Source organism: Panicum hallii, chromosome 9 (assembly GCF_002211085.1).
Source record: "Panicum hallii strain FIL2 chromosome 9, PHallii_v3.1, whole genome shotgun sequence".
Lineage (NCBI taxonomy): Eukaryota > Viridiplantae > Streptophyta > Magnoliopsida > Poales > Poaceae > Panicum > Panicum hallii.
Window position 1 is genome coordinate 53243444 of NC_038050.1, and position 26169 is coordinate 53269612.

General features: G+C 43.9%; 1 protein-coding gene and 1 pseudogene across 1 annotated transcript; one reads left to right on the forward strand and one right to left on the reverse strand.

Annotated features, from left to right (window-relative positions):
- LOC112875647 overlaps window positions 1–14867 on the reverse strand; it is a 28622-nt pseudogene extending 13755 nt beyond the window's left edge.
- Window positions 14868–16630: 1763 nt separating this feature from the next.
- On the forward strand, window positions 16631–21946 carry LOC112874765 (serine carboxypeptidase-like 2). Its single transcript, XM_025938279.1, has 6 exons — window positions 16631–17075; window positions 17209–17354; window positions 20214–21114; window positions 21229–21342; window positions 21440–21485; window positions 21578–21946. Exons 1-6 carry the CDS (start codon window positions 16819–16821, stop codon window positions 21662–21664), a joined length of 1551 nt encoding a protein of 516 aa, XP_025794064.1. The 5' UTR covers window positions 16631–16818; the 3' UTR covers window positions 21665–21946.
- Window positions 21947–26169: the final 4223 nt, after the last annotated feature.

A 26169-nucleotide genomic window follows, 5' to 3' on the forward strand; every position in this document is an offset into this window, starting at 1 on the left:
TGATTTTATTGCATGATTTTATAGAGTTCCATATCTTATTCGAGAATGAAACAAGATCCCTAATGCAAAGTTTCATTTTACGATTTCATAGACTAGCTATATTATGTAATCCTGATGCATGTGATCGGACGCAATTGCATAAAATGAAACTCTATAGCCTCCAACGCAAGTTTCAACAAATTTCATAGTCTTGGAAACGGTGTATACATAGTTTCATCCTGATGAAACTCTTTCCCTCTCTTTCTTCATAATTATCTTGCCATATATCACAAATACTAACGTATCACTTATTTAGTGCACATAAAACCACTATAAAACTTGCACTGGGATTAGCCTTACGCCACTGTGCCACACTCCACTCGTATTCCTTTCTACACGTGTATGCTTTCATGTCCAACGGCCCAACACCTCGACCCCTGCGGGGCCCACAATAATTACAACGATGTTTATTTTTCTATTTTTCTTCCTTTAAGTTTTTATTTTCCTTTTCCCTCTGATCAGTTTAGTTCTATTTGAGTTTTTTCATTGATTTTTTTTAAAATTGGTTCAACATTTTATAAGAATTATTTCAATATTTTCCCTTTTGCTTCTAGTCACCATAATTAATCGACAATAATTTTTAAATGGCTAAACTCAATATTTTCAAGAACGCCCCATCCATAAGGCAACAAGATATATGGACAATAGCCACCTCACATCACCCGTCCACATAGGGTAGGCATGAGCTAAGCATTTATTATCGGGTCAACTAACCTTATTGTCGGGTTAGCTGACCTCAATGGAATCAGCTAATTCGTTAGGTTAGTTTATTGTTCATCCCTAAGATAAGTAATCTTTGATCCCGGTGTTTATTAGAGTTGACATGGGTATTATTTTAGGCTGGCTTTGCCCATGGCTAGGTGACCACCAGACGAGGCCAACCGCAACACTGGCACTAGATCTGCTGAACAAGTACTAATTCTTTAGTAACATCCTCGCCAAACAACAACAAACTATCATCGTCGCCTAGGTCTACTAAGGATGGCACTCCCATTGCCTCATGTCCGGATGATGAAGATGCCAAAGGATGATGATGGCCTGGTGGAACAATGGATGACGCTGCTAGCAATGGCAGCAAGAGTCAAGAATAATAATAACAACAACAGTAGCAGCAACAACAATAAGAAGAAGAAGTGAAGCTGGAGGTGAATGCTGATGACCTCAACTGGAGTTCCATCTATGAGGGCGTCCACGATGGCTGAGGGAGGCATCTACAAGTCGGCTGCTTGAACATTTAGAAGAAAAGACTTAAGTTGATGTCCATTTTATTTCTAACTACTTGAACAATTAGAAGGGTTACCAACATGCATGCTACTGACCCAAGAAAGTATGGTTATAGTGATATCATTTTCCTCTCCTAAAGTTTCTTATTTTGATGATATATAGTCGTTCCGAAGTTTAAGTTACATGTGACGTATGTGATCAATCCTTTTAGATGGTTTAAAGATGTACATGTTGAAATAGGTGGTACTGCACCGAGTATGTCTAAGAAACATGTATAAAATTAGCTATAAATTGGCACATAAGTGCATTTGAAAACCTAGCCTTCAAACATGTATGGTTTTAGCATGTGGTAAGTGTAACACCCAAATAGGAAAAAAAAGAAAGAAAAGGTTCAACTGGCCCACTTCTCTCTCCCCCCCCCTCTCTCCAGCCCAACCCACCTCTCTCTTTTTTTCTTCTCCCCTTCTCTCCTGCACTCGGCCTAAAGCCGCCTGGCCCAACTCACCCACACCGGCCCGATCCAGCCTCTCCCTTCTCTCTCTCTCACCGGCCACTGATAGGTGGGCCCCACCTATCAGCTGCGTCTTCCACCTCCAGTCATCCGTCTTCCCCACCGCGTCGCACGCCCGCCGGCCACCCATCTCCTGCACGCGCTCACCTCCCTCCCCTCTGCGCCCACCGCCATCTTCAATGCTCTTTATGGCCACCATCACACCCTCGCCTTCCCTCTTCCCGCCGCCACAAACAGCAGCCGCCATCAAGGCCTTCATGGCCGGCCGCCATCGAGCGTCACTGCCCCTTCCCCTGCCGGCCTCTCCTCTCCCTCCCTCGCCCTATAAAAGGCATCGAGCCTCGCTGTGCTCCCTACTCTACTCTCTCCTCCCTACCGTGCCGTGCTCTTCCTCTCCACGCTCTAGCTCGCACCGTTGCCTTTGTCTGCTCGGGCTCACCGTGGACCTGCCACTCTGTCGTGCCCTTGTCAATCGCAACCGCCACTGGAGCTTCCCTGTATGGTGATGAAATTCCCGGGCCCTTTCCCCCTCTCCGCCCCTTGCCTTCATGCGCCGGCAATTGCTCACCGGAGCTCTCGTTCCGCCCCTCACCGTCCACTTGACCTCACCATCAAGTTCCCCATCGCCTTAGCTCCCTCCTCAGCCAAATCCCGTGCGAAACCGAGCCTTCCTAGCCCGAAATCGCCAATGCCGGCAAGCTCCGCCACCGCAAAGAGCCACCCGATAGGGATCCGACGGTCTAGATTGGATCTAGACCGGAGTCAATCCCAGGTAAACAAAGCCCATACCGATCAACCTTGTCAGTTTTGCAAAAAGGCCCCTCAATTTCCCTAAAATCAACCCACCATCAGCTGCAGTAAAAAAAGTATTTACAAAACAATCTTTTTTCTTCTGTTTTGACCCCTATTCTTTCTAGTTTTTGAACCCGCCATCCATCCCTCTCTTTTTGCAACTCTAACCCCTGTGTTTTAGGTTTAATTAGGTTCTAGCCCTTGGTTTCTTTCAGTCTAGCCCTTGGAAGTTTAAATCTCTCACAAATAGTCCCTAAAACCATGTTTTAGTCATATCTTTAGCGTTTCTCGCCCGTTTTCATCGATTCCTGCCTCATGCAATCCTTGCATCATGCTCTATAGCTTTATCACCTTATCTTGCTCTGTTTGCACTGTTTGTTGTGCTATTTCTTATTTGTTGTATGTTTTGCTTGTGTGATCGTGTAAATGATGCATCGTTTGAGGAAGTTCAAGAGCAGCAGTTCAGGGAAGAGACACAACAATTTGACAAGGAAGGCAAGTGGCCTTCTCCCCCTGCATATTCTATTTTGTCCCAATAATAACATGATAAATTCACTTTACTTTATTGTTGTATTGCATAAACATGATAGGATACCTATTAAGGATTTACCTAGTCTTTTCAACCAAGCCTTGAACACAGGGTTTAATCTTTTGTTGGGTAGAAATGCTTAGTCGCTTAACTTTGGGAACGGTGATGTCATAAACTTTTGAGAAATGTTAATCATGACTTTATTTGTTGTTATACTTGGATAAATGCAAGATCATTTCTGTTTAAATGGAACATGGAGAACCAACAAGAAAATAGTACAACCATAATTGTCACATGGCTCTAACCTTAGCCGATTAATTAGACATGTGGTTAACTAATGGTCTTACCGAAAGGGTAAGGAGGGGGTCAGTGTTGGGGTATGGCCCGATCCTCTTGGGGTAGTAGCCTTTGCTAAAGTATTGACCATTAGGGAGGATTATGAACCACACCGCTACTGAAACTCTAGCGGACTATCTAGTTTTCTGCTTGTCTTTGTAAAGGCTTCATAGTGGATCCCTGTCACTCACCTTGGAAGTGTTTAAGAGGCTAGCTACATCGGGCATCAAGAGAGACACCACTTATTGATAAAGTGTGCAACCTCTACAGAGTGAAGACTGATATATCAGCCATGCTCACGGTTATGAGCGGTTTGGACTCTCACATAATAATCTAACTTAAAGAATAATTTAATTTATGGTTCCTTGGGTTTTTGTTATGTTGTTGTTTCCTTTATGCTTAATTGGGTTGGTATAAACTTATACTTAGTTAATAGATGCTTGCTAATAAAATATTATCAACTAAAAGTGCTAACAGCTATGAGCCTATTAGCCTCTCTTGATGGCCTCGCAGCTTTCCCCCACTTGTTGAGTGCCAACCATAAGAGTACTCACCCTTACCTAAACTGCTCTTCAGAAGAGAACGTGGAAGTGGATCACTTTAGCAATTTTGAGAAGTTCTAGGCTTGCGTTCACTAGTCAAGTGCCTGTGGAAGAAGCCGTTGTTGCAGAGCTCGTATAGGTTTTATCATTGGAACGACTAAAGACCTTCGTGTCAATCTATCGGAGTGTAATAAAGTTATTTAGTCTTTTGCTTACGTTTTGAACATTGTCTTTGATGTATTCACTTTTATGTCAACATATGTGTGAGAACAGATCCCGGCACATATATGCAATGCATTCGGTTTTGCATTCAAAATCGGGTGTGACAGTATTCAATAGGTTAACTTTTAGAGAAAAAATATTGTTGCAGGGTGTCTAGAAGCACTTGAGGAGCATAGGTATGTTGTGCCTGACTACTACTCATATTCCCAAATAAAAGTGCTTCATAAGGGTGAATAGGATGTTGATGAGATTATATATAATCATGTTGTTTCTATATGGTATGTCATTTATAGTTTTTATAATTTTTTGTAACCTCTTGTAGGATGCTATTGTTAATATCTTTGCGGCAATTATTTTTGAAGCTATGTTAGATCAAGCACAGGACCAGTTGAGCTATTATTATATTGTTACAATAGATTACTAGAAAGATTTGACCAAGTTTGGTTCCCAGCTACACTTTAACTTAGGCAAGTTTGAGTATTTGGTTGGCAATTAAACTTAGATAAAATTCTTTGTGGCAAGATTCGATACCCTTACTCATGGTAAAGTGTAGCTCCTAGTCACAACTTGTCAATAAATTTAGTTCACTATTAGAATCTGAAACTGCCTTGGTGGCCGAAAACAGCCAAGAAATATACCAAAACGGCCAAGGAAATGATCCTAGCAGCCAACTGCCAAGCAAAATGCATTAAGAATAGAGAGCTAAGAAAATTCTTTCTTAGCAGCCAGCCACCAATAATCATTTTCTAGCAGTTTGGACGGCCAAGAAACTTAATACGATAAGAAAATATTCCAACTATCAAGTTATATTAATAGCTTTCCTTGATAGCGGGCAACTGCCAGGTGTTACCTTGGCGGCCCTCAATGGTTAAGGTAAATTGTTTTCTTGGCGATCCTATCCTTGGCTAACAACCACCAAGAAAACTTATATTGCCAAAAAAATCAACAAATTTTAAAATGTAGGCACATATAGTTAACCATGCATTTACCAACTCATCTGAGCACAATGATATCAAAAGCAAGATCTCATTTTCGTATGGAATAATTGACTAGATCCTTATGAGTTCATGTACCCTACAAGCTACTAGTAAACCAATGCATCTAAATGCAAAAGTCACTATCACTTACCAAAATAATCTATAGACTTAGATTTACACTCATGTCACTAGAAATCACAGCGATCAACTTCTTCCTTGTCCAAGTCGAAATTGTACCTATTTCTTCAAGAGCCAATTCCCTCAGTGCCACAAAAACTCTAGCGTATTCCTTCACTGCCGTACAATTTTAGAAATTCCTCACTGCCATAGAAATTTTAGTTTATACCTTCAGTGCCATCCGTCCCCTTTTGCATCCATGGCTGTTAACTAAGGTGTGGAAACACGGATTTACACCCTAGTCCCACGTGTCAGTGCCTCTCTTCCTCTCCTCTCTCTCCCTCCCTTTCGTGCCTCTCTTCTTCTTCTTCTTCATCTGGCCATGAGCAGCCCACCCGGACAGTATAGCCATCGGCCAAATTCGGCTTCACCCCTCCATGATTCCCAATCCACTACATCAACAAGTCCCACACCTTCGTAGCTCCCTTCTTGGCCTCTCCAACACGGGCTTCATCGCCGGCCGGCTCGGGGATCGCATTTTCCCGAGCCACCATTGCCGCCGCCGCCCAAGATCCGCAGGGAGCGTGGGCGCTAGCCCTCTCGCGCATTGGACAGCTCAACGTAGGGCAGGCACGTGGCCATTCCACAGCGCGTCAGGCAGAGGCACCGCAACCACTCAGCGCCACGCTAAGCAGGCTCGCCATAGCTCGCGCGTGGGGCCACACAGCAGCTCGAGTGTATGGGGAAGTTTTCAATTTCTTTTTTGATTTGGCTGGTGCTGGATGACATTAGGATTGGTGGCCTGTGGCTGATTGGTGTTGCATGAATCCTGGGGCATAGCGAGAATGTGGCCTTCTGGTGTTAATTTGCGATTTTTTGGTTTTGAGGTTTGTGTAGATTTCTGTTTGAAGGTGAGATTTAGTTTTATGCCTTGATTTGGTTTGGGGGTTAGTTCTGTTGCTCCAATTGACATATTCTGACAAGTTTTCCACTTCCATATTCAAATTTCTAGTTCATGCAGTTCATTTTGTCAGGCGGGCTGCTCGCAGCCAGGGGAAGAAGAAGAAGAGAGGGGCGTACGGGAGGGAGGGAGAGAGGAGAGGAAGAGACGCACTGACATGTGGGGCCAGAGGCAAATCCGTCTTTCCGTACCTAAGTTAACAGCACATGGATGGAGAAGGGGACGCAATGGCACTGAAGGTATAAATCAAAATTTCTATGTCACTGATGGGGAATTCCTAAAATTATATGGTAGTAAAGGAATAGGCTAGAGTTTTTGTAGCACTGAGGGAATTGGCTCTTTCTTCAAAGTATGACTACCAATGGATCAGTAGGTGAATGAATAGCATTTGGGTTTTTACTACTATACAATAACTCATCCTAAATGTCTCATCACCACCGGATCGTAATCGGCCCGGTGGTGATATGTTTGAAGGGCATCACCGCCCGAGATACCCATCGCCCTAATTTTTCTCTCCATCTTCTCTCTCCCCCCGTCGCACCTTCTCTCATTTTCCTCTCCCATCCCCCACCCCCGCCGGACCTTCTCTCCTGCCTCCCCTCCCTCTCCCACGCCGCCGCCTCCCCTCCCTTCTCTCCCCCGCCACCCCCTCCCCTCCCTCTTCCCCCGCCACATCCTCCCCTTCCCGACCACCGCTCCTCCTCTCACTTCTTCTCCCGCTGCTCCCTTCCTTCCGCCTCCACCTCCCCTCACTCTTCCCCGCCACCACCACCTCCAGCGCTCCTCTCCCTCCCACACCGCCACCTCCGCCACTCCTCCCCTCCCCCTCTCCTATGCCAGGACCGGCACGGGGGAGGGGCTACGGCTGGCGCGCGCGGTGAGCCAGCGCGGGGGAGATGCCGTGGCCGGCGAGTGGGGTAGCGGCGGCCGGCGCAAGGGAGCAACGCGGGGCGGCGGCAGCCAATTTTTTGTTTGTTTTTTTCAATAGGCAGCACTACCGGTTCTTGACCCGGTGGTGATGGGCCGACCCTAATCTTACGGGGGACCGAACCGGCGTGGAAGTTGGTTTCAACCCGGCGGTGATGGGGTAGCTATACTAGTGCTTGCCTTCTTTTTGTTTCCCTCGGTATGCGAAAACATGCATAAAGTGAATAAACGGAGACAGCTTGGAATGGGGCAGTAACAAACTAAGGGTGACATGGCTTAGCTCTCTTAGATCCATTGACATATTTTGGGTTTGATTTGTTAGAAAGTTAACATACTTTGTCTTAGAATCTGGTAGTCTAATGCATGAACAACTAAGAACTGTAATTAATCAGAACTTAATAGAACTCAATCATCACTTTCATGTGGATCAGTAAATCCCCTTACGGGCGCTGATGACCTCGTGCTTGCGCGATGTAGGCATGGCGTAGATGGAGACGGTGAAGAACACCATCACGGAATGAATGGTGGCCGACGGTGGCCTTCAAGTCCATGCCTGTGCTGAGAGGGTTAGCTTAGGAGATCATCTTTTGATCCTCTCTCTTAGCTCTCCAAGGCCTCTTCTTATAGCATGGGCCGTCCTTGGGGCCCGACCGTTAGTTGGTCTATTGCCCCAAATCAGGGCAACGTGGGTGGTTGTTAGCCCCTTAGGACTCGATCCTTTGGACCAAGCCACGATCAATTCCAACATATCCCCCCTTGATCGTAAGACTTATCATTAGTTCCACTCATGGTAGAAAAACACACGAGGTAACGCATCACAACAGTCAATAAACACCATTGCAATTTCATTGCCCATAGTACCCTCTCAAGTTGGAAGCTTATAAGTTTTAACAAAACACATGCATAAGTATTTATAATTTGGCATCTTATCAGAACATACTTATTTTCTATGGTACCAGCTAAAATACATATGGTCGTGCTTTAAATTTCCAACCATAACTCTTATCTTTAGAAGTGATTTCTGTCATATTTTCGCTTAATAGGGTAGGCATCATCTCTATCTTAATGAGATGTTCTAATCTCCCCCCTCAAAATGTGAATTTATCATTAAGGTTATCCACATTTTGATCAACTCTCATTAATCCACTTCTAAAGGGCAGTCTAAGAGTTAACATGATCAATGTTCCCAATAATGCAATATAGAGAGAAAAGAAATGATGTTCCTGCATATAATAGGACCAGACTTCATTAGCGAAATTGAGGATGAAGTTATAACTTAATGCTGATGAAAATGTTATATCAGCTTCAATATTATCCTCTTGTCCGTGGGTAACTCCAAGACTTATCTTAGACCATTTTCATTATTCCCAAGAAAATATCGACAACATGCTCATAAGGCTGCCAACTTTACTCAAAACACACATTCTAGTAGGGTTCACTTTCTCAACTGTGCCTCATGATTGAAACGAACTCAAAGCTTTTATAGGTTTCCTATGTCCCAACTAATTATTGTCAGAGAACTTTATGGGAATTGCTCCCCCAGATCCGAAGAAATTTACATCCCCCAGATCCTGACATATTCTCGAGGGACATAGATTATGCTAAGCATATGGTAAATAATTCATTAGATTCTTATCTATATACTAATTACCAAAAATTTTCTAATAAGAACTCATACTCATGTGCACAATAAATTATATCCTTAAGAAACAATAATGTACTAAAATTTAGGTACTATTACTCAATATTTTCTCATAATGCTTATGTACCACTATCTTAGCTTTATCAACCTTCACTTATTCATTCCTTATCAATATTGTGTTGCCTCATTTGTCATGAGCACAGGCTTAGGCCCCTTTGTTCATTTTCTTCTAGAGTCACGTTTTGTATGTGAACCCAAGACAATTCACTGTTTTGACTCTATTGGAAACAATTAATTTGTGAGGAGGCAACAATCTTAAACTTAGGATATCATGCGGGATGAATCTTACTTGTAAAGTTTTTTACTTTCCTAGCGGTACTTCTTATATACCCTTTAGCTATAAGTGGAATAAAATCTTATCAATAGTGGAAGAAATTTTCCACTCTCCCTTTCCAAAAGTGGTATGCCACAATTCGATGATCTCTCATGATGCTTATATTCCACTTTATCTTATAATTATGTTGGCAATAAAAATAATTCAACTTATACTTAGCCAACTCATTTATTTGAACACACATTTCTCTTCTTTAAAGTAGATCATTATCCACTTTTACTCCAGGAGCAACAACTTAGGGAGTGAAATCAAAAGTCCTAATCAATGCCAGATGTTCTTAAACAATTTATCCCAGCATCATCACATAAGCTATACTTCTTTAATCAGGTAACTCCATTGGTCATCCAATAGATGAGAAAATCATTGGATTATCTTCAATATTCTAAATTTGTGAAGCCTTATCTAATGAGAGTCGAATTTGTGTGTATGAATAATAATCTCATTAATATTGCTTATAGGGTACTGAAATTAGCTGAAAACTTATGGCTAAATAGGGACATTACATAAACAATGTTGATATTCATAATAAACGCGAATATCGATCTACCATGATAGAAAATCACATTAGTTAGATTTTCATCATGTTGACGCTAAAACTTAATAATTCCACTTTGCATCACCAGTGTGTCAGGGATAGATCCCCTGGGTACAGCAAGGAAGCTACCCGTGAGGAAAAAGAAGTCTGATTCCTACTAGGATTCTACTGTAATCCTATTAGGACTCATACCTTATAATCCTACTTGGACTCCTACCTTGTAATCCTACTAGGAACCCCGTCCTCTGGGATATATAAAGGAGGGTAGGGATACCTAGAGAGGCAGAGAACCAACAGAGAGCAGCCAACAGGCAACTCAACACCCAAGCGCTGGGCGCAATATACAACTCCCCAAAATAGGACGTAGGGTATTACGCTACTCTAGCGGCCCAAATCTGTCTAAATTTGTGTCTTGTGTCCTTGCGTTCACCTTCAAGTTCCAGATCCAGCGATCCCTCACCAAATAATCACCTACCTTAGGGTATCCCTAGGTAGGCCGACGGTAAAAACACCGACAGCTGGCGCCCACCGTGGGGCCGATCATCGCGATCATTGGGCGAATTTGAAGGACCTCTTCATCAACATCAATCCACTCAAGGTGGCGGATTGCTACTTCGTACATATGCATCGGCGGATCGATTCATCGAGTTTGAGATCGGATCCTTCAGTGTACGACTACATCGACCTCAACTACTCGGCTCGACTTCACCTCGCGCTGCAGCGTCGGTGCACCGCGGCCGCCGACCTCGACGACCCGGTTCAACTTCGGCTTGTGCCGCAATGTCCGCGCGCAGCAGCGATGAGTTCGACTACTTCGACTTCGTGAGAAGGCTCAGCGGCCCGCCGGCGATCACTTCAACTTCGCGAGGACGATCAGCGGCCCGCCAATGCCTACTTCGACTACTCGTCTCGACTAGAAACTAGTCGAGGGCGAGCCTCACAGCAATGACTACATCAACTACTTATCTCGACTTGAAAACTAGTCGGAATCGACTCCGACTAGTCGAGCTTCATCAACAAACCGTTGCAGCTCCATCACCGAGCTCCACGGCTTCATCGACATTCGTCCAGGAATCAAGCTAAGTGACTTATACCTTTTCCGACTTGTTCTTCACAAGATCGGCTATCTTTTTGGGTACACCTCTTGACGGGCATGAAACCCTCGGGGGCTACACCATGATCGACTACCTATCTGTGTATGTCTCTCGACGGGCATTGAAACCCTCTAGAGCTACACTTCGCCGACTACTTATCCGTGTACTTCTCTTGACAGGCATTGAAACCCTCTAGAGCTACACTTCTTCGACTACTTATCCATGTACATCTCTCGATGGGCATGAAACCCTCCAGAGCTACACTTCGCTGACTACTTATACGTGTACGACTCTCGATGGGCATTGAAACCCTCCAAAGCTACACTTCGTCGACTACCTTTTGCGCACTGCGCATCCTCTTTGTCGCATGATGACTACTTTCTGCTCGTTGTCTCCTCTTAACGGTCGCTAAACTACTCGAGTAGTAAATGTCTTAATCTGTGAAACCTTGAGTCTCCAGTCATGACCTAAGCGACCCATCCTGTATGAGCGAAGGCTAAGAGACCTAAGCGACTTGTACATGCTATGGGCAAAGGCTAAACTAGGACCGGGTGAACGTAAAGGGTGGGCTACTCGGGAGATTTAAATAGCCTAAAAAAGAGCTCGACACAGTAATTTTAACTGGTGTCTTCATATTATTACTGAGTACTACTTGGTATCTTCGCATTATACTACATAATCTATGCATTGTCTTTTTTCAGATCAAGCTTCGGCAACAACCCTCCAGGCAGCACGGCATGCCATCACAGTTCCGCTAGTTCCCAGGCTCGGGGGCTGGGCGATGCACACTACTCGACATGGCTCCTTCGGCTCTCCTGGCTCGTAAGCTCGGGGGCTAGACGCTGCAAAACTACTCGAAGACGACTCATATGAAGACTGAGAGTGCAGAAGAAACCCTAAGTCACCGCGCGGTTAAATAAACCAGCGGGAGGCTCAATTTCACTGTGCAGAAGGCGAAGAGTTTTTCTTGGAATTTCAGAGTAACACCAATGCCACGATTCTTGGATCCTTTTTCCGAACCTAAGGGTTTTGGATTCAAGGCTCAGGGGCTGCAGGATACATGTCATCGACTACTTATTTTTTGAATGTACTCGAAGGATAAGAAAAGAAGATTCAAGACTAATTTGACCCTCAGCTTGATTCTTCGATTCAACCTAAGGCTCGGGAGCTACTCCATATGGAGTGCGATTTTCCATCGCACCCCATACAAAAGAAGACTTGAAGCTATTCAGGACATGAGTACCTCATAGCCTCGAAGCAACCAAGAAAGTACTCGAAAAAGACCTTCAAGGCGGAGTTTCAGAAGAAGCCAAAGACTACTTCAGAAGTACTCAAAATGCCTGCAGTACTCGACTATTAAGAGCTCGGGGGCTTGTTAGGGATAGATCCCCTGGGTACCGCAAGGAAGCTACCCGTGAGGAAAAAGAAGTCTGATTCCTAATAGGATTCCACTGTAATTCTATTAGGACTGATACCTTGTAATCCTACTAGAATTCCTACCTTGTAGTCCTACTAGAAACCCCATCCCCTGGGATATATAAAGTAGGGTAGGGATACCTAGAGAGGCAGAGAACCAACAGAGAGCAGACAACAGGCAACTCAACACCCAAGCGTAGGGCGCAATATACAACTCCCCAAAACAGGACGTAGGGTATTACGCTACTCTAGCGGCCCGAACCTATCTAAATTTGTATCTTGTGTCCTTGCGTTCAGTCTCAAGTTTCAGATCCGGGGATCTCTCACCAAATAATCACCTACCTTAGGGTATCCCTAGGTAGGCCGACGGTAAAAATACCGACACGATGGGCAGAAAACGAAGAAGAAATAATAAATAATAATGGTCTAACTCTTGAACTACCTATGAAAAGGACTAGTTCACTAATAGAGGTGACAAATAAGTACAAACAACTTTCCTTAGTATGTAACCATGAGTCATCATAAGTTCTTAGGAATTACGTTAGATCACTAATTGGAACTTCTCCTTGGTTCCATCTCAATTAGAGACATTTCAAAACACACCTTACCATTACTTATAAAGGTGCTACTAGAAAATCCCAAGAATGACATAATTATATTTCTAACCAAAATTTCTCATTGAGCCCATTTTGGTTAGGACAGACATAATCATGACAGAGTCTTAATGCGGAAGCGTAAAATTAGAATATATAAAACTCACTTAATATAGCCTCTTTCTTAACCTTAACTTATACTGAGAGAAGCACCTTAATATCAAAAGGATTTTGCACCACCGTTGGGTAGGAGCTAAATAAAACAATTAAATAAATATCTCATGAATAAATTTTGCATCACCATTGCGCAGAAGCAAAATAACTTAAAATAACACAGCAGAAAATTTAATTTTGCATCACCGTGGACGCAAGCAAAATAACTTATATTAAACTAAGCATCTCAAGGGCAAATAATTAATAACAACGTTGGTCAGAAATTAAGTAAATGCTCAAAATAAAACTAAACAATTCCGAATAAATTTCATGTTGGTTCCATTTATTCAGAATAATATCTCATGAATTTATTCAGTGTAGAGGCTCTCAAAATAAATTTTCTAAGTGCTCTGTAATTAAATATGAGAAAATACATTGAATAATTCAACACAGAAATGAACAAATTGAATTAAAAGAAGATAAAACAGGGTATTAAAACTAAATTGGGCTGGAGGCTCGAAAACCTCCGACCGGGCTGGCCAATCGGCCCAACCTCGCTCCCACTTCCCTTCATCCCGCCTGGGCCTTGAGCCCGAAAACCGACGGGTGGGCTGCAAAAATAGCCCAACCATTCTTCCCACCCGGCGCCCCCCACTAGAGCTGATCACACAGCCATCGGATTTGATCCGACGACTCGGTGTGCATTTCGGCTCGAATAAAAGGGAGAAGGAGGGTCGAAACCCTGACCCTAGCCTCATTCTTCCTCTTTCCCTCTTGCTCAGCCGCCGGCTTTTCTCTTCACCCTCCGGCGCCACTTCTATGGTGGCCGGCGCCGGGAGAATGACCGGCTAGAGCGCCGTTGCTAGGCCTTAGCCCCGCCGCCGCACGTGCGCTTGTAGTAGCGCCGTTTCACCGTGGCCATGGGAGCCACCGCATGCGCCATCGGCTCCGGCACTTTGATGACGACGGTGGAGTCGGCGGCGCATGCGCGACTCGTGTGCCCGCACGCTGCCCTCCTGCTCTGATGCCGTGCCTTGCCGCCGGCCTTGTGGTGCCTCTGCTGCGCGCGGCCATGTAGGCTGCGGTGGCGCCACCGGTTCCGGTGCCTTCATGGCAGCCATGGAGCCGGCGTGCCGCCGCAGTTAGCACGGTCGCGCCGCTGCCTTTTCTTATGCACCGTTGTGACTCTCCGTCAGTATGTTATGCGGAAAATCGGAATCACCAGCGTCTCATGTGCATGCAGGAGCCTTAGCGCTGCCGCGGGGCCTTGTGCCACTGCGCGGCCTTTGCACCCCGCACCTGTGCGGCTCATGCTCTTCCTTTTTTTGTTTTCTTATGCCGGGAATTTTGGATCTATGAGTTTTCGGGTGGGTTCTACTCAGATCTGATGGATCTCTACTCATTCCTCTTTCTATCTCTTGGATCTAATTACTGTTCATGTGAGATCACTTAGAAATAATAGATCTGAACTAATACATGAATAAACTGAACTCACTGCACAGATCTAATGCACACTGATGAGTAAGAATTAACTTAGTTGCCTTAGGGTTCAAGATTAGACTAACCTGACTCTTGATGCGAAATGTTAGAAAGTTAACATCACTTAGTCTTAGGATCTGGTAGTCTAATGCATGAACAACTAAGAACTGTAATTAATAGAACTTAATAAAACTCAATCATCACTTACATGTGGATCAGTAGTCCCTTTAGGGGTGCTGATGACCTCGTGCCTCCGTGATGCAGGCATGGCGTAGATGTAGACGGTGAAGAAAAACCATCATGGAATGGATGGTGGCCGGCGGTGGCCTTCAAGTCCGTAGCTGTGCTGAGAGGGTTAGCGTAAGAGATCATCTTTTCATGCTTTCTCTTAGTTCTTTAGGATCTCTTCTTATAGCATAGGCCGTTCTTAGGGCCAGGCCGTTAGTTGGTCTGTCGCACCAAATCAGAGCGACGTGGGTTGCTGTCAGCCCCTTACAACTCAGTCCTTTGGACCAAGCCACGATCAATTCCATCATGATTACGCACAAACCCAATAGCTTCATAGCTGCCGAAAACCAAAGCGAGCCCGCCCAGCGAAGACGCCACTCAGGCTAGACAGGTTTGAGCCCTCTGGCAGGCCAGGAGATCAGAGCGAGCCGTCAATCGTCATGCATGACTCTTCTCGCAGCGCGAGAGTTTTCGCCGTGTGGAGCACGGATTCAACCGGTACCTGCTGCTGCATGTGTAGCGCCGGTTCTAGCAAGTAAAGGTGGCTTGCTTGGTTGTTAGCCACACGTATCCTGTCCATCCATCCCGTTTCCTCCCATCTGGTTGTCTTCTTGCTAGAGAAACATGTGCTGGGATCCGTTATATTGTGATTACATTTTATCTGAAGTAAGTACTAGCTACTACCTCTAATAACAAAACTTCTAACATCATCATCTCGCGCGCCGTTTATTTTCTTCCGGATCGACAGCAACATCAAGAAATGAAAGACCAACGAGAAGGAAGGAAACGATAGATTCTTCCTTGTTGGAGAAAGAAAGAAGGAAGGAAATAAATGAAAGCAAGGGCTGCCTAGTACCTAGAGCGAGCTAGAGCTTGGATACGTCCCAGTGGTGGTGCGACGCACGCTAGACGAAATGCCCGCACAGCATGTAGCTCTCGTCGACGTCGACCCTCAGCATCCGTCGTCGTTTTCTATGCACGCACCGATCGATCGATCGATCGATTTATCCGATGACTGTATAGCAAACAACAGCCAGCTTAGCTTACGCAATCAGTGACCGCATGATACACGTAGGCATCAGTCTGAGACTTTTTGATCTTTGCATTTTTACAGGTCCAACGACAGATATGATCGATGTTGTTACATGTATACAGATGCAACGTTATCATCTCATTATCAACGTTATCTATGAACATGGTGATGATGTCGATCTATAACCCTATACACATGCATGTACTATACACTCGCTCGATCGTGTCGTCCAACCAATGAGCCTATCTATTCAACCTTGCTCTGGTTGTTATTTCGTTCTAGCTAGGCAGACAGACGAGGGTATGCATCAGTAGCTGTCACGATTGAGAAAATTAAAGCCCCAGAAGGTCAATTCCGTGTACAGACGCCCAATTCAGTTCTAGAAGAACTTATTGGCTGGACGCTGGACAGGAATCCCATTTCAACTTTGCTGTTATCTGCAGTGCTTTGAAGATTGTACAGGTGAACAAAGATGCATGGTCCCAAAAATTCCTACCTCCCTTCTTCCCCAAAAGAATGCAATTGGCAATTTTAAACGTGACCAATTTTAAAACTGAGCAGCAAATTTGTGTCCTCTGCTTTTTTAATTTTCGCACAAGTTTATAGGTATAGACTACATCGATCTCGAATCCTCCGATCACGTTTTAACATTGAAGTTATGCTATTGAGTTGATTGACCCTTGAAGCAATTTTTTTTGTTTCCTAAGCTACCGAATTTTTGCTATATATTAAATTATATCCCAAAATACTTCTTCACAGATATATAGTGTCTTTCTATAACAATAAAGTTGAAGGTCCCACTGCACGCAGGGCGCAAGTACTACACTCTACTCGATAGAGCTAGCTAGAACCTACCGGCGCGGCCGGCCCAGCGACAAACACAATTCAACCTCCAACTTGGCCATCAGGTGTGTACGTGTGGCCGGAGAGCGAGCTCCATAACTCCGGTAAAATGGTAAATCTAGCTAGTAGCCGGGTGCGCCGCTGTTATATAGCAAGCGAGAGTGACGGACAAAGGAGCGAGGAGATAAACAAAAGAAACTAAACCCTACGAGCGAGGCAGGGCCGCAGGGGATGGGCCGAACGAGGGACGGCATGGGCGGCGGTGCAGCGGTCGCCATGGCTGCGTCCTCTACTGCCTTGTCATCTCCTCCTGCGTCGGTCGGCGGCCGTCGTCGCCGCTCGCCGCCGCCGCTTCTTCCCTGGGTCGCGGTGCTGATGCTCATCGTCGCAACAAGCAGCAGCCTCTTCTGGTGTGTGGCGGCGGGCCGGAATGTGATCACGCACATCAAGGGGTTCGAAGGCCCACTGCCCTTCCACCTCGAGACAGGGTGGGTAACGAGCTTCGAGCTTGTAGAATTGTAGTAGAAAGTAGTGCGTGCCACCATGACTCTGATCGATATCATCCATCGATTGACGATGACGACGATCGATGGTGTCTCTTACAATTTGGGGTATATGTAGGTACGTTGAGGTGGACGAGGAGCACGGCGCGCGGCTCTTCTACTACTTCATCGCGTCGGAGAGGAACCCGGCGGAGGACCCGCTCATCCTCTGGATCACCGGCGGCCCCGGATGCTCAGCGCTATCCGGCCTCCTCTTCGAGATCGGTCAGTAACCCGCCGGCCTAGAGAATTCCGGTTTTGTGCTATCCACGGTCGGATACGCGGCTGCATGGCTTCGCGGCCTAGCTCGCTCGTCACTCAATTCCTTCTCCTTCGCCTAGAGATCTTGCTTAGATGATGCCATGCTCGTCACACATCTCCATGCTCACGGGCTCATGGCCGCCGGCCGGCACAGAGACGCGTGTGCCAGCTAGCTGAAGTAAAATTGTTTTGTTAGCCGGCCGGCCGACCGGCGGCCGGCGGCCGGCACACATACATGATCCCGCCACCGTGCGTGCATCCACCGTTGTAATTGTCGCCTCTGTTTATTAACAGTAATTAAACACTCTATATTGCTATATCGTGTTGCACCTAGCTAGCTTATTAGCACGTTACTGGAAATTAGAGGCCATGCACTCTGACTAGTAACCTTGTATGCATGCGCACGAGTCATACGGTGTGACCGTGACCGAGCGGCAGAGTTGAGAGTCTAGCTACTCTCTTGTAGCGGCCGCCTAAACGAGAGGATGGGGCGTGAGCAGGCGTACAACGAACAGCCGCTAGCGTGCATGACCGGAAAGTTGTGCCAAAACGCATGACGCCCATGATGGCGCCAACGGCTAGCTGTTGTCCTGCCCAAGCTAGCATACATAGCACATCAGCCAAAACCATTGCACCAAGGACTACGGTTTCCTCCTCTTTGACAGCAACAGCGCGGCGCCTAGCACGCTGCCTTTTCCTTGCCCTCAATCGTGCTTTCTTGTCTCCTCATGAGGCAGTTGTGGGTACTGTTTCTCCTTCCATTTCAAATTATAGATTGTTTTATATTTTCTAGAAATAAATAGCTTTTGCTATACACCTAAATATACACTGTGTAAAGTCAAAATAAAAAATGGAGTACTATGCTGGTTGCTCATCGATACCCGAGGTTGACTATAAATAGAGTGTGTTTCTTTACTTAGTTAATGCTCCCTAGTGTGTGTTTTAATTCCTCTGGTCTATGCATGGTGCGTGTACATCCTTCTTGTGCACGTAAAAGAAAGATCAAATCATTAATTATAATACTGAAATTATCAAAGAATAATTATGGAGCCTTGTTAAGTGTACGTACATAACTTCCCATTTTGAGTTTAGCACCGCCCCGAAACACCCAGGTAGTATATTGGAAGAGATCTAAATTGAGCTGAGGAATGTTTCGAAGAGAGTGATTAATTTTTTAGAATTTCTGATATTTATTAACAAAACTCCGAGGAAACTTTTCCTTACAACTAAGCCCACTCTAGGAGTACTTTTAGATATTTTTACAATGGCGTATAGTTGATTTAGATATAGATTTAAATGTTACTTTACATTATTTTAATGATATGATGTTGAAGGTGAGTAATTTATAGGTGAATTTAGAGAGATATTTTATATTTTTCCATAATTGCATATCTGAGTAATTTAGATGAAGATTAGCATGCATGTTACTTTTGTTTATTTTTATGACAATGGTAAAATTGGGCAATTCTTGGTTACTTTTAAACTATTTTTATAATAACAAGGTAGGTATTTTTTTTTGTAACGCTTTAAATTTCTTAGGTACCTAGAAACACTTTTATTCTTATGTTACTTATTCACTGTTTGGAAAGTTGGAATTGAATTCTATTCTAATAATCATAATTTATCCACAAATCTATTAAACTAATATAATTATATATGAAATATATTTATATACTGTTGTTGGCCAATGGCAGAACTGAGGGGCGCCGGCAGGGGCCACGGCCCCCCTTAACAATTAAAAACCCAATACATAGTATATGATTTATTAATAAAAGTAGATCAAATTTTTGTAAAAAATTAATGCAAAACTAAAAGAAAGATATATTTTTCTTTAGCGGAATAGCTGATTTTCTGTCAAACTTTTAATCAAGGGCTTCGTCCCTAAACTTCCAAAATAACCGTTTCAATTATCAACTTTTTATGAAGTTTGATTTAGTCCTTCGTTCTACGTATTTTCCTAAGTTGGCATGCCATATCAGCATTTGAGTGTTCCTATTTTTTAGAAGCAACACATATTGGTGCACACATACTACTTAAAGATGACAACAAAACTTTAACTTGTGTCTATATGATTTTTTTCAAAAAACCTTTGTACGTGTATAATAAATATGTTCGGGATCAACTCCCTTCCTTAAAAATTGTATATCATTTTAGTTTCGTCAAGGTAAAATTTTATAATAATCAAATTTATAGAAATATTAAATTTTTATAAATCATAGTTGACTAGATATGATGAGGCATGCCATGTGATGAGGCATGCCAACATGGCATGCCACTTAGGATGAAGGAATTGAGCCGAATGGAGAAGTTTAAAAACTGAAATGATCGTTTTGGAAGCTTAGGGACGAAGTTGAGCTTCGGCTGAAAATTTGAGGATGAAATTGATTATTTCATATGTTTGTTTGGCCCCTTTAATTTTCTCTCCAGTTACTTGGCCATACGAGGGAGATACTTATATTATGTGGTATATTTTTACTATAGAGAAGTGAGTCAAAGAGTTTGCTATAAGTTATATAATAGAAATATAGTTCGGTGGTGTATAGAATTAATTTTCATCTCCCATAAATTTAGGATAGACTTATATCTAAACTTTAGAAAATGGTAGGATGTCAAATTTTAAGCCAAATAACCTAGTTTATTAAGTAGATTTTAATTCCTTCAAAATAGGAGTATCCAAACAGCCCCTAGTAGTATTTATACATCGAATAATATACCATACAAGTGCCATTTTTTATAAACTTTTTATTTTGGATGGATGATGCCTATTATTAGTAGTTCATTAATTAAAACTAGCTCGTATGTATGCATTGCCTTGGTGCGCAGGCCCTCTCAAGTTCGATGTGGCGGGGTACACTGAAGGGTTCCCGCGCCTGGTCTACTTCGAAGATTCATGGACCAAGGTGAGCAACGTCATCTTCCTGGACGCGCCGGTGGGCACGGGCTTCTCCTACTCGCGGGAGGAGGCCGGCCTCAACGTCAGCCTCACGGGGTCCGGCCGCCAGCACCACACCTTCCTCCGCAAGTGGCTGGCCGAGCACCCGGAGTTCGCCTCCAACCCGCTCTACATCGGCGGCGACTCCTACTCCGGCTACACCGTGCCCGTCACCGCGATGGACATCGCCACCCACCACGACGAGGACCCCAAGCTGAACCTGGTGGGCTACCTCGTCGGCAACGCTGGAACCGACGACCGGTACGACACGGGGGGCAAGGTGCCGTTCATGCACGGCATGGGGCTCATCTCCGACGAGCTCTACGAGGCCGCCAGGACCGGGTGCGGCGGCGACTTCTACCGGACGCCGGACCCCGCGAACGCACGCTGCGCCAGCGCGATGATGGCCATCAGCATGGTGACCTTCGCCGTGAACCCCGTGCACATCCTGGAGCCCTTCTGCGGCGCAGCGGTGCGCGCCCCCAGCATCTTCCAGGGCTACGGCGGCGCCGGCGGGCGGCGGTCGATGCTGGTGCGGGACGACGTCGGCCACCCGGGCTTCTTCGCTGAGAGGAGGCTGAACCTCCCCGTGGAGTGCAGGGACAACGGGTACCGGCTGTCCTACATCTGGGCCGACGACCCGGAGGTGAGGGAGACGCTGGGCATCCACGAGGGGTCCATCGGGGCCTGGAGCCGCTGCACGATGCTGACGCACTTCAGGCACGACCTCACCACCGTCATCCCCTACCATGTCAACCTCACCAAGGCAGGATACAGGGCGCTCGTCTACAAGTAAGCAACAATCACTGATCCTTAACAAGGTTTAGCATGTATTGCTAAATTGTTATCACAGGCCAGATCAGTGATGAGTACGTGATCGGACGATGAATTGGTGTGTGCGTGCAGCGGCGACCATGACATGGACATGACCTTCGTGGGCACCCAGGAGTGGATCAGATCGATCGGCTACCCCATCGTCAGCGACTGGAGGCCGTGGTTCGCCAACCGACAGGTCGCAGGGTGGGTTACTTGCTCACTCTGTTCTACTTCGTGCACACTCTGATTATCTGAACTCGCCTCAAATTGGTCATCCTTATTCTATGCCTTCTGTTGGTAGGTTCACAAAGACTTACGCCCACAACCTCACTTTCGCCACTGTTAAGGTATGGATGAATGCACTCTATATGATGATGTGTATGAATTCGGGGTATACAACTACTGATGGATGCGTCTCTTCTCCAAAAACACACAACAGGGAGGAGGGCACACAGCTCCGGAGTACAGGCCCAAGGAGTGCCAGGCCATGTTGGATCGATGGACCTCAGCAGCAGGACAGCTCTGATGAACTTGGGGCCGGGGTCCTGGAAATCAACACAGTATATAGTGTAGCAGACGTCCTTCCATCTTGTTGTCAAAGATCGATGTAATAAGATTAAAACAGGCTTAAATTCATTGGGAGAGGCGCAGCCATAGGATCGGATCGGGGCAGCTTATATTTAACTCGAGAGAGGGCGAGCTTATTAGCTAACTATACTACTTGGAACCTTCTTAACCAAGATACTATTCTCCAAATACTTGGCACACTTTACGTGTCTCAATGTATGCATTTTTTTTTTGTCCTCAACTTATATGTAATGGTGCATGCATGGCTGGTCCTTACCTACTTTTCAGACTGATGCAGCTAAAAATATGATGGCTAAGTTTAAGAATTTAAGAAGAGTCTTAAAAGCATGGAAAAAGCACATCTCCAGTCTATCTGCCAATATTGAAAAGGTCAATCTCATCTTATCTCTGATGGAACTCTTGGAAAAACATAGGGATCTTTCCCTGGAAGAATGGAATTTCAAAAACCTGCTAAGTGAAAAGCTGGTTTCACTGCTTCATCAGCAGAAAATCTATTGGAAGCAACAGGGTACCATTAAATGGGTTAAGTTTGGAGATGCAGGAACAAAATACTTTCATGCTAATGCAACAATAAGATATAGAAAAAAGTTGATCACCTGCTTAAAATCCAATGATGGCACAGATGTTTACAATCATGAGGCAAAGGCAGAAATTCTATGGCTTGCTTACAAAGACAGACTACGGTCCTCCAACCCTGTGCATTTACCAGATAATCTACCAGATCTAATCAGTTTAGCAGAGAATCTGGATCTCTTGGATACCCCTTTCACTCATGAAGAAATAGACTCTGTAGTGAAAAGCTTACATGCTGACAAGGCACCAGGGCCAGATAGCTTCAACAATGAATTCATTAAGAAATGTTGGCACATTATAGCACCAGACTTCAATACTCTTTGTGAAGGATTTCAAAAGGGAGAAATTTGTCCTCAAAGCGTCAATGAGTCCTATATTACTCTGTTACCTAAAGTAGACTCTCCTTCTGGCATAGGGGATTACAGACCCATTTCTCTTCTAAACTGCTCCATGAAACTAATTACCAAGCTCTTGGCAAACAGACTGCAGATACTGATCATGAAACTGGTACACAAAAACCAGTATGGCTTCATCAAAACTAGGACAATACATGATTGTCTAGCTTAGTCTTTTGAGTACCGTCACTTATGTCATCAATCCAGGAAGGAAATCATCATCTTAAAACTGGATTTTGAGAAAGCTTTTGACAGAATGGAGCATACAACTATGTTGGAACTTATGAAAGTAAGAGGTTTTAGTGACACCTGGTTAAATTGGATGTAAAACATTTTTGCTTCAGGAACTTCCATTGCAGAAGAGGGGTCAGCCAAGGGGACCCTCTTTCCCCTCTGCCTTTTGTCTTGGTAGCTGATTTACTTCAATCCCTGGTCAACAAAGCTGTAGAACAAGGGCAGCTCAATCTGCCAATCCCGTGCGCTTCAGACAATCACTTCCCAATTATCCAATATGCATATGACACTTTGATAATTATGGAAGGTTGCTTGAGACAACTTCAGCACTTGAAAGACATCCTACATATTTTTACAGACGCTATAGGTTTGAAGGTTAATTACAACAAGTCCCTAATGGTACCTCTGAACATACCTGAGCACTCTCTAGTTTCTCTAGCAACCAGTTTTAACTGTGCCAAGGGAAGCCTACCTTTCACCTATCTTGGTCTGCCCTTGGGAACAACCAAGCCCAGAATAGAGGACTTTCTGCCTCTGGTGTCCAAGTGTGAGAGACGTTTACATGCCACTTCATTGTTCTTATCACAAGCAGGAAGTTTGCTGATGACCAATGCAGTCTTCACGTCTATACCAATGTTTCAAATGGGGACCTTTCTTCTACCCAAAACAGTGCTTGAGCAGATTGACAAGTATAGGAAGCATTGCCTTTGGCGGGGTTCAAATGTAAATGACAAAAGACCACCAAAGGCAGCAGGGCACATGGTTTGCCTACCCAAAGAAGAAGGTGGTTTAGGAGTCATCAATTTGAAAACACATAATGAGGCCCTCTTGCTGAAAAATTTGCACAAGTTTTTCAACAAATCAGACATTCCATGGGTACATCTGATATGGGAGAAACACTACAGAAATGGCAAACTCCAAGTCACATAAAAAAAGGCTCCTTTTGGTGGAGGGGCAATCTTAAACTCCTGGATGCTTTTAAAGGAATGGCAATGGTCAATATTCAGAATGGCTCTAGCTGCCTGTTTTGGTTTGATCTCTGGGGGATAGGTGCAACATCAGCAATACCTGGAGCTCTTCTCCTTTGTGAAAAACAAACTCCTGTCCTTCCAAACAGTCCACCAAACAGAGCCATTGCACAGTCTCTTTCATTTACCTATCTCTGAGGAAGCTTTTGCACAATTGGAGCAACTACAACAACTGTTAAATAATCAAGTCATTTCAGACAACCTGGATTGGTGGCAATATATTTGGGGTAATAATCAGTTCTCCTCCAAAAAAGCCTACTTGCATCTCACTGGCCATGCTCAAGTTCCTCAGGTCTTCGAATGGCTTTGGAAATCAAGCTGTCAGAATAAACACAAAGTTTTTTCTAGCTATTACTCAAAGATCGCCTCAGCACTAGAAACATACTCAGACGAAAAACAATGATACTTGATTCCTATGAGTGTGAACTTTGCACCTCAGGGGAGGAGGAAACCTTGGAACTTCTTTTCTTAACATGTCCTTTTGCCACTGCTTGCTGGAACCTCATAAAATTACATGTCCCTCTCCAAGTATCAGTATTCGATGCAATTGACAGCTTTAAGGGGCAGCTGCACACCCCTATCTCGTTGGATATTATCATTTTGCTTTGTTGGGCTATCTGTACTTCCAGGAATGATGTCATCTTCCAAAATAATCATGTATCCATCTCTTCGACCAGAGCAATCTTCAAGAAAGAACTCACACTGCTTGTGCATCGTGTGAAGCCAAAACATAAAGAGTGTTTAGCCGAATGGATAAGCAACTTTGGATAATCTTTTTGCTTAGCTTAATCTTCTTTCTTTCTTTCTTTGTATCTTGAGTGGGGTTGTAAAGACTCTCTTTTTCTTTGCTTTTTAATATATTTATAATCAGTAGGGGATGCTCATCCCCTCCTGTTGCCTCAAAAAAAAATATAATGATGCATCCGATTTGGGCTCTTAGTTAAAAATTGACAGACATAGCACTAAAAATGCTCAAAATTAAAATCTGTTACCTACTGTTGACTACACACTATAACATGTAACAATAGGCATGTTTGTTTGAGCTACAGATTCTGACAAGCAGCAGATTGTGGAGTGGAAATCTGAATTGCTAAAATGTGAAGGTCCAAAAGCTGTTCGATAACCTACACTTTGAATTGTTACATCTACCTCTCTTTCTCTCACATAAAACGTGACAAATACTATTTTCTTTCTGTCACATCTCTCTTTCTTACAGTCTCCGCCCAATTTAAACGTAAAACAAATTCCCTACAATCTCGTCCTACCTTTCTCTCTATTTCATCTTCCACTAGAACATCCAAATAATGACTGTCATAATAGAAATAAATGTAGATTTCAACAGAGTTTTAAATGTGCATCCTCCAATTGATAAGCTTAGCTACAACAACATAGACCAATTGCAACTGACAAAAGAGAAGCCAAGTCCTGTAATCAACATTCTAAAAAATTGAAGCTCAAACTCAACACGTTAATTTGCTCATAAAACAGTAGAATACATTAAACACTCTAGAATCCCTAATCATTGATGTCTCTAGTAAAATGCTCTAATTTTAGTTACACTTTATAATGTTTTGTCATCACATACATCAGTGCAAATGAAAACACTTTGCCAATTCCTGTAATCAACATTCTAAAAATTGTAGCTCAAAATCAACACGTTAATTTGCTCATAAAATAGTAGAATACATTAAACATTCTAGAGTTCCTAATCACTGATGTCTCTAGTAAAATGCTCTAATTTTAGTTACATTTTATAATGTTTTGTCATCACATACATCAATGCAAATGAAAAACACTTTGCCAATTCCTATTTGTGCATGTCAATCTAGAATTTTATACCACCAAGTTGCTTTAGGTTTGAACGTTTTGCACGCCGTATCATGTAACAACATTCAACACAATGCTAACAGACATGTTGACAAGATGCCAACAGAAATACCATAATCTTCATATAACTAAAAAGATCCAAATATCAGTCTTAATATCAGTTAAGATTCCGAAAACAAATACATTAATTTTTTGATAATACATATAATGGCTAATCGTGACAAGGAGCAAGTGCTGCATGAATGTGTAATATTCATAACATAACCACAAGAGATGGTCAATGCCCCTCAGTCTCTCACCCATAGTTAGCAACATTAATGGCATTAAATGCAAAACAACATTGTCAGCAAATTTAACAATAATGGAAGGATTTATGTTGTTAAACA

Excerpts from the sequence above, each read along its gene's own strand:
- LOC112874765 (XM_025938279.1), top strand. The coding sequence starts at position 16,819 with ATGGGCCGAACGAGGGACGGCATGGGCGGCGGTGCAGCGGTCGCCATG. Across the intron at positions 17,076-17,208 it reads CCCTTCCACCTCGAGACAGG|GTACGTTGAGGTGGACGAGG; the intron begins GTGGGTAACGAG and ends GGGTATATGTAG. Across the intron at positions 21,343-21,439 it reads GCCAACCGACAGGTCGCAGG|GTTCACAAAGACTTACGCCC; the intron begins GTGGGTTACTTG and ends TTCTGTTGGTAG.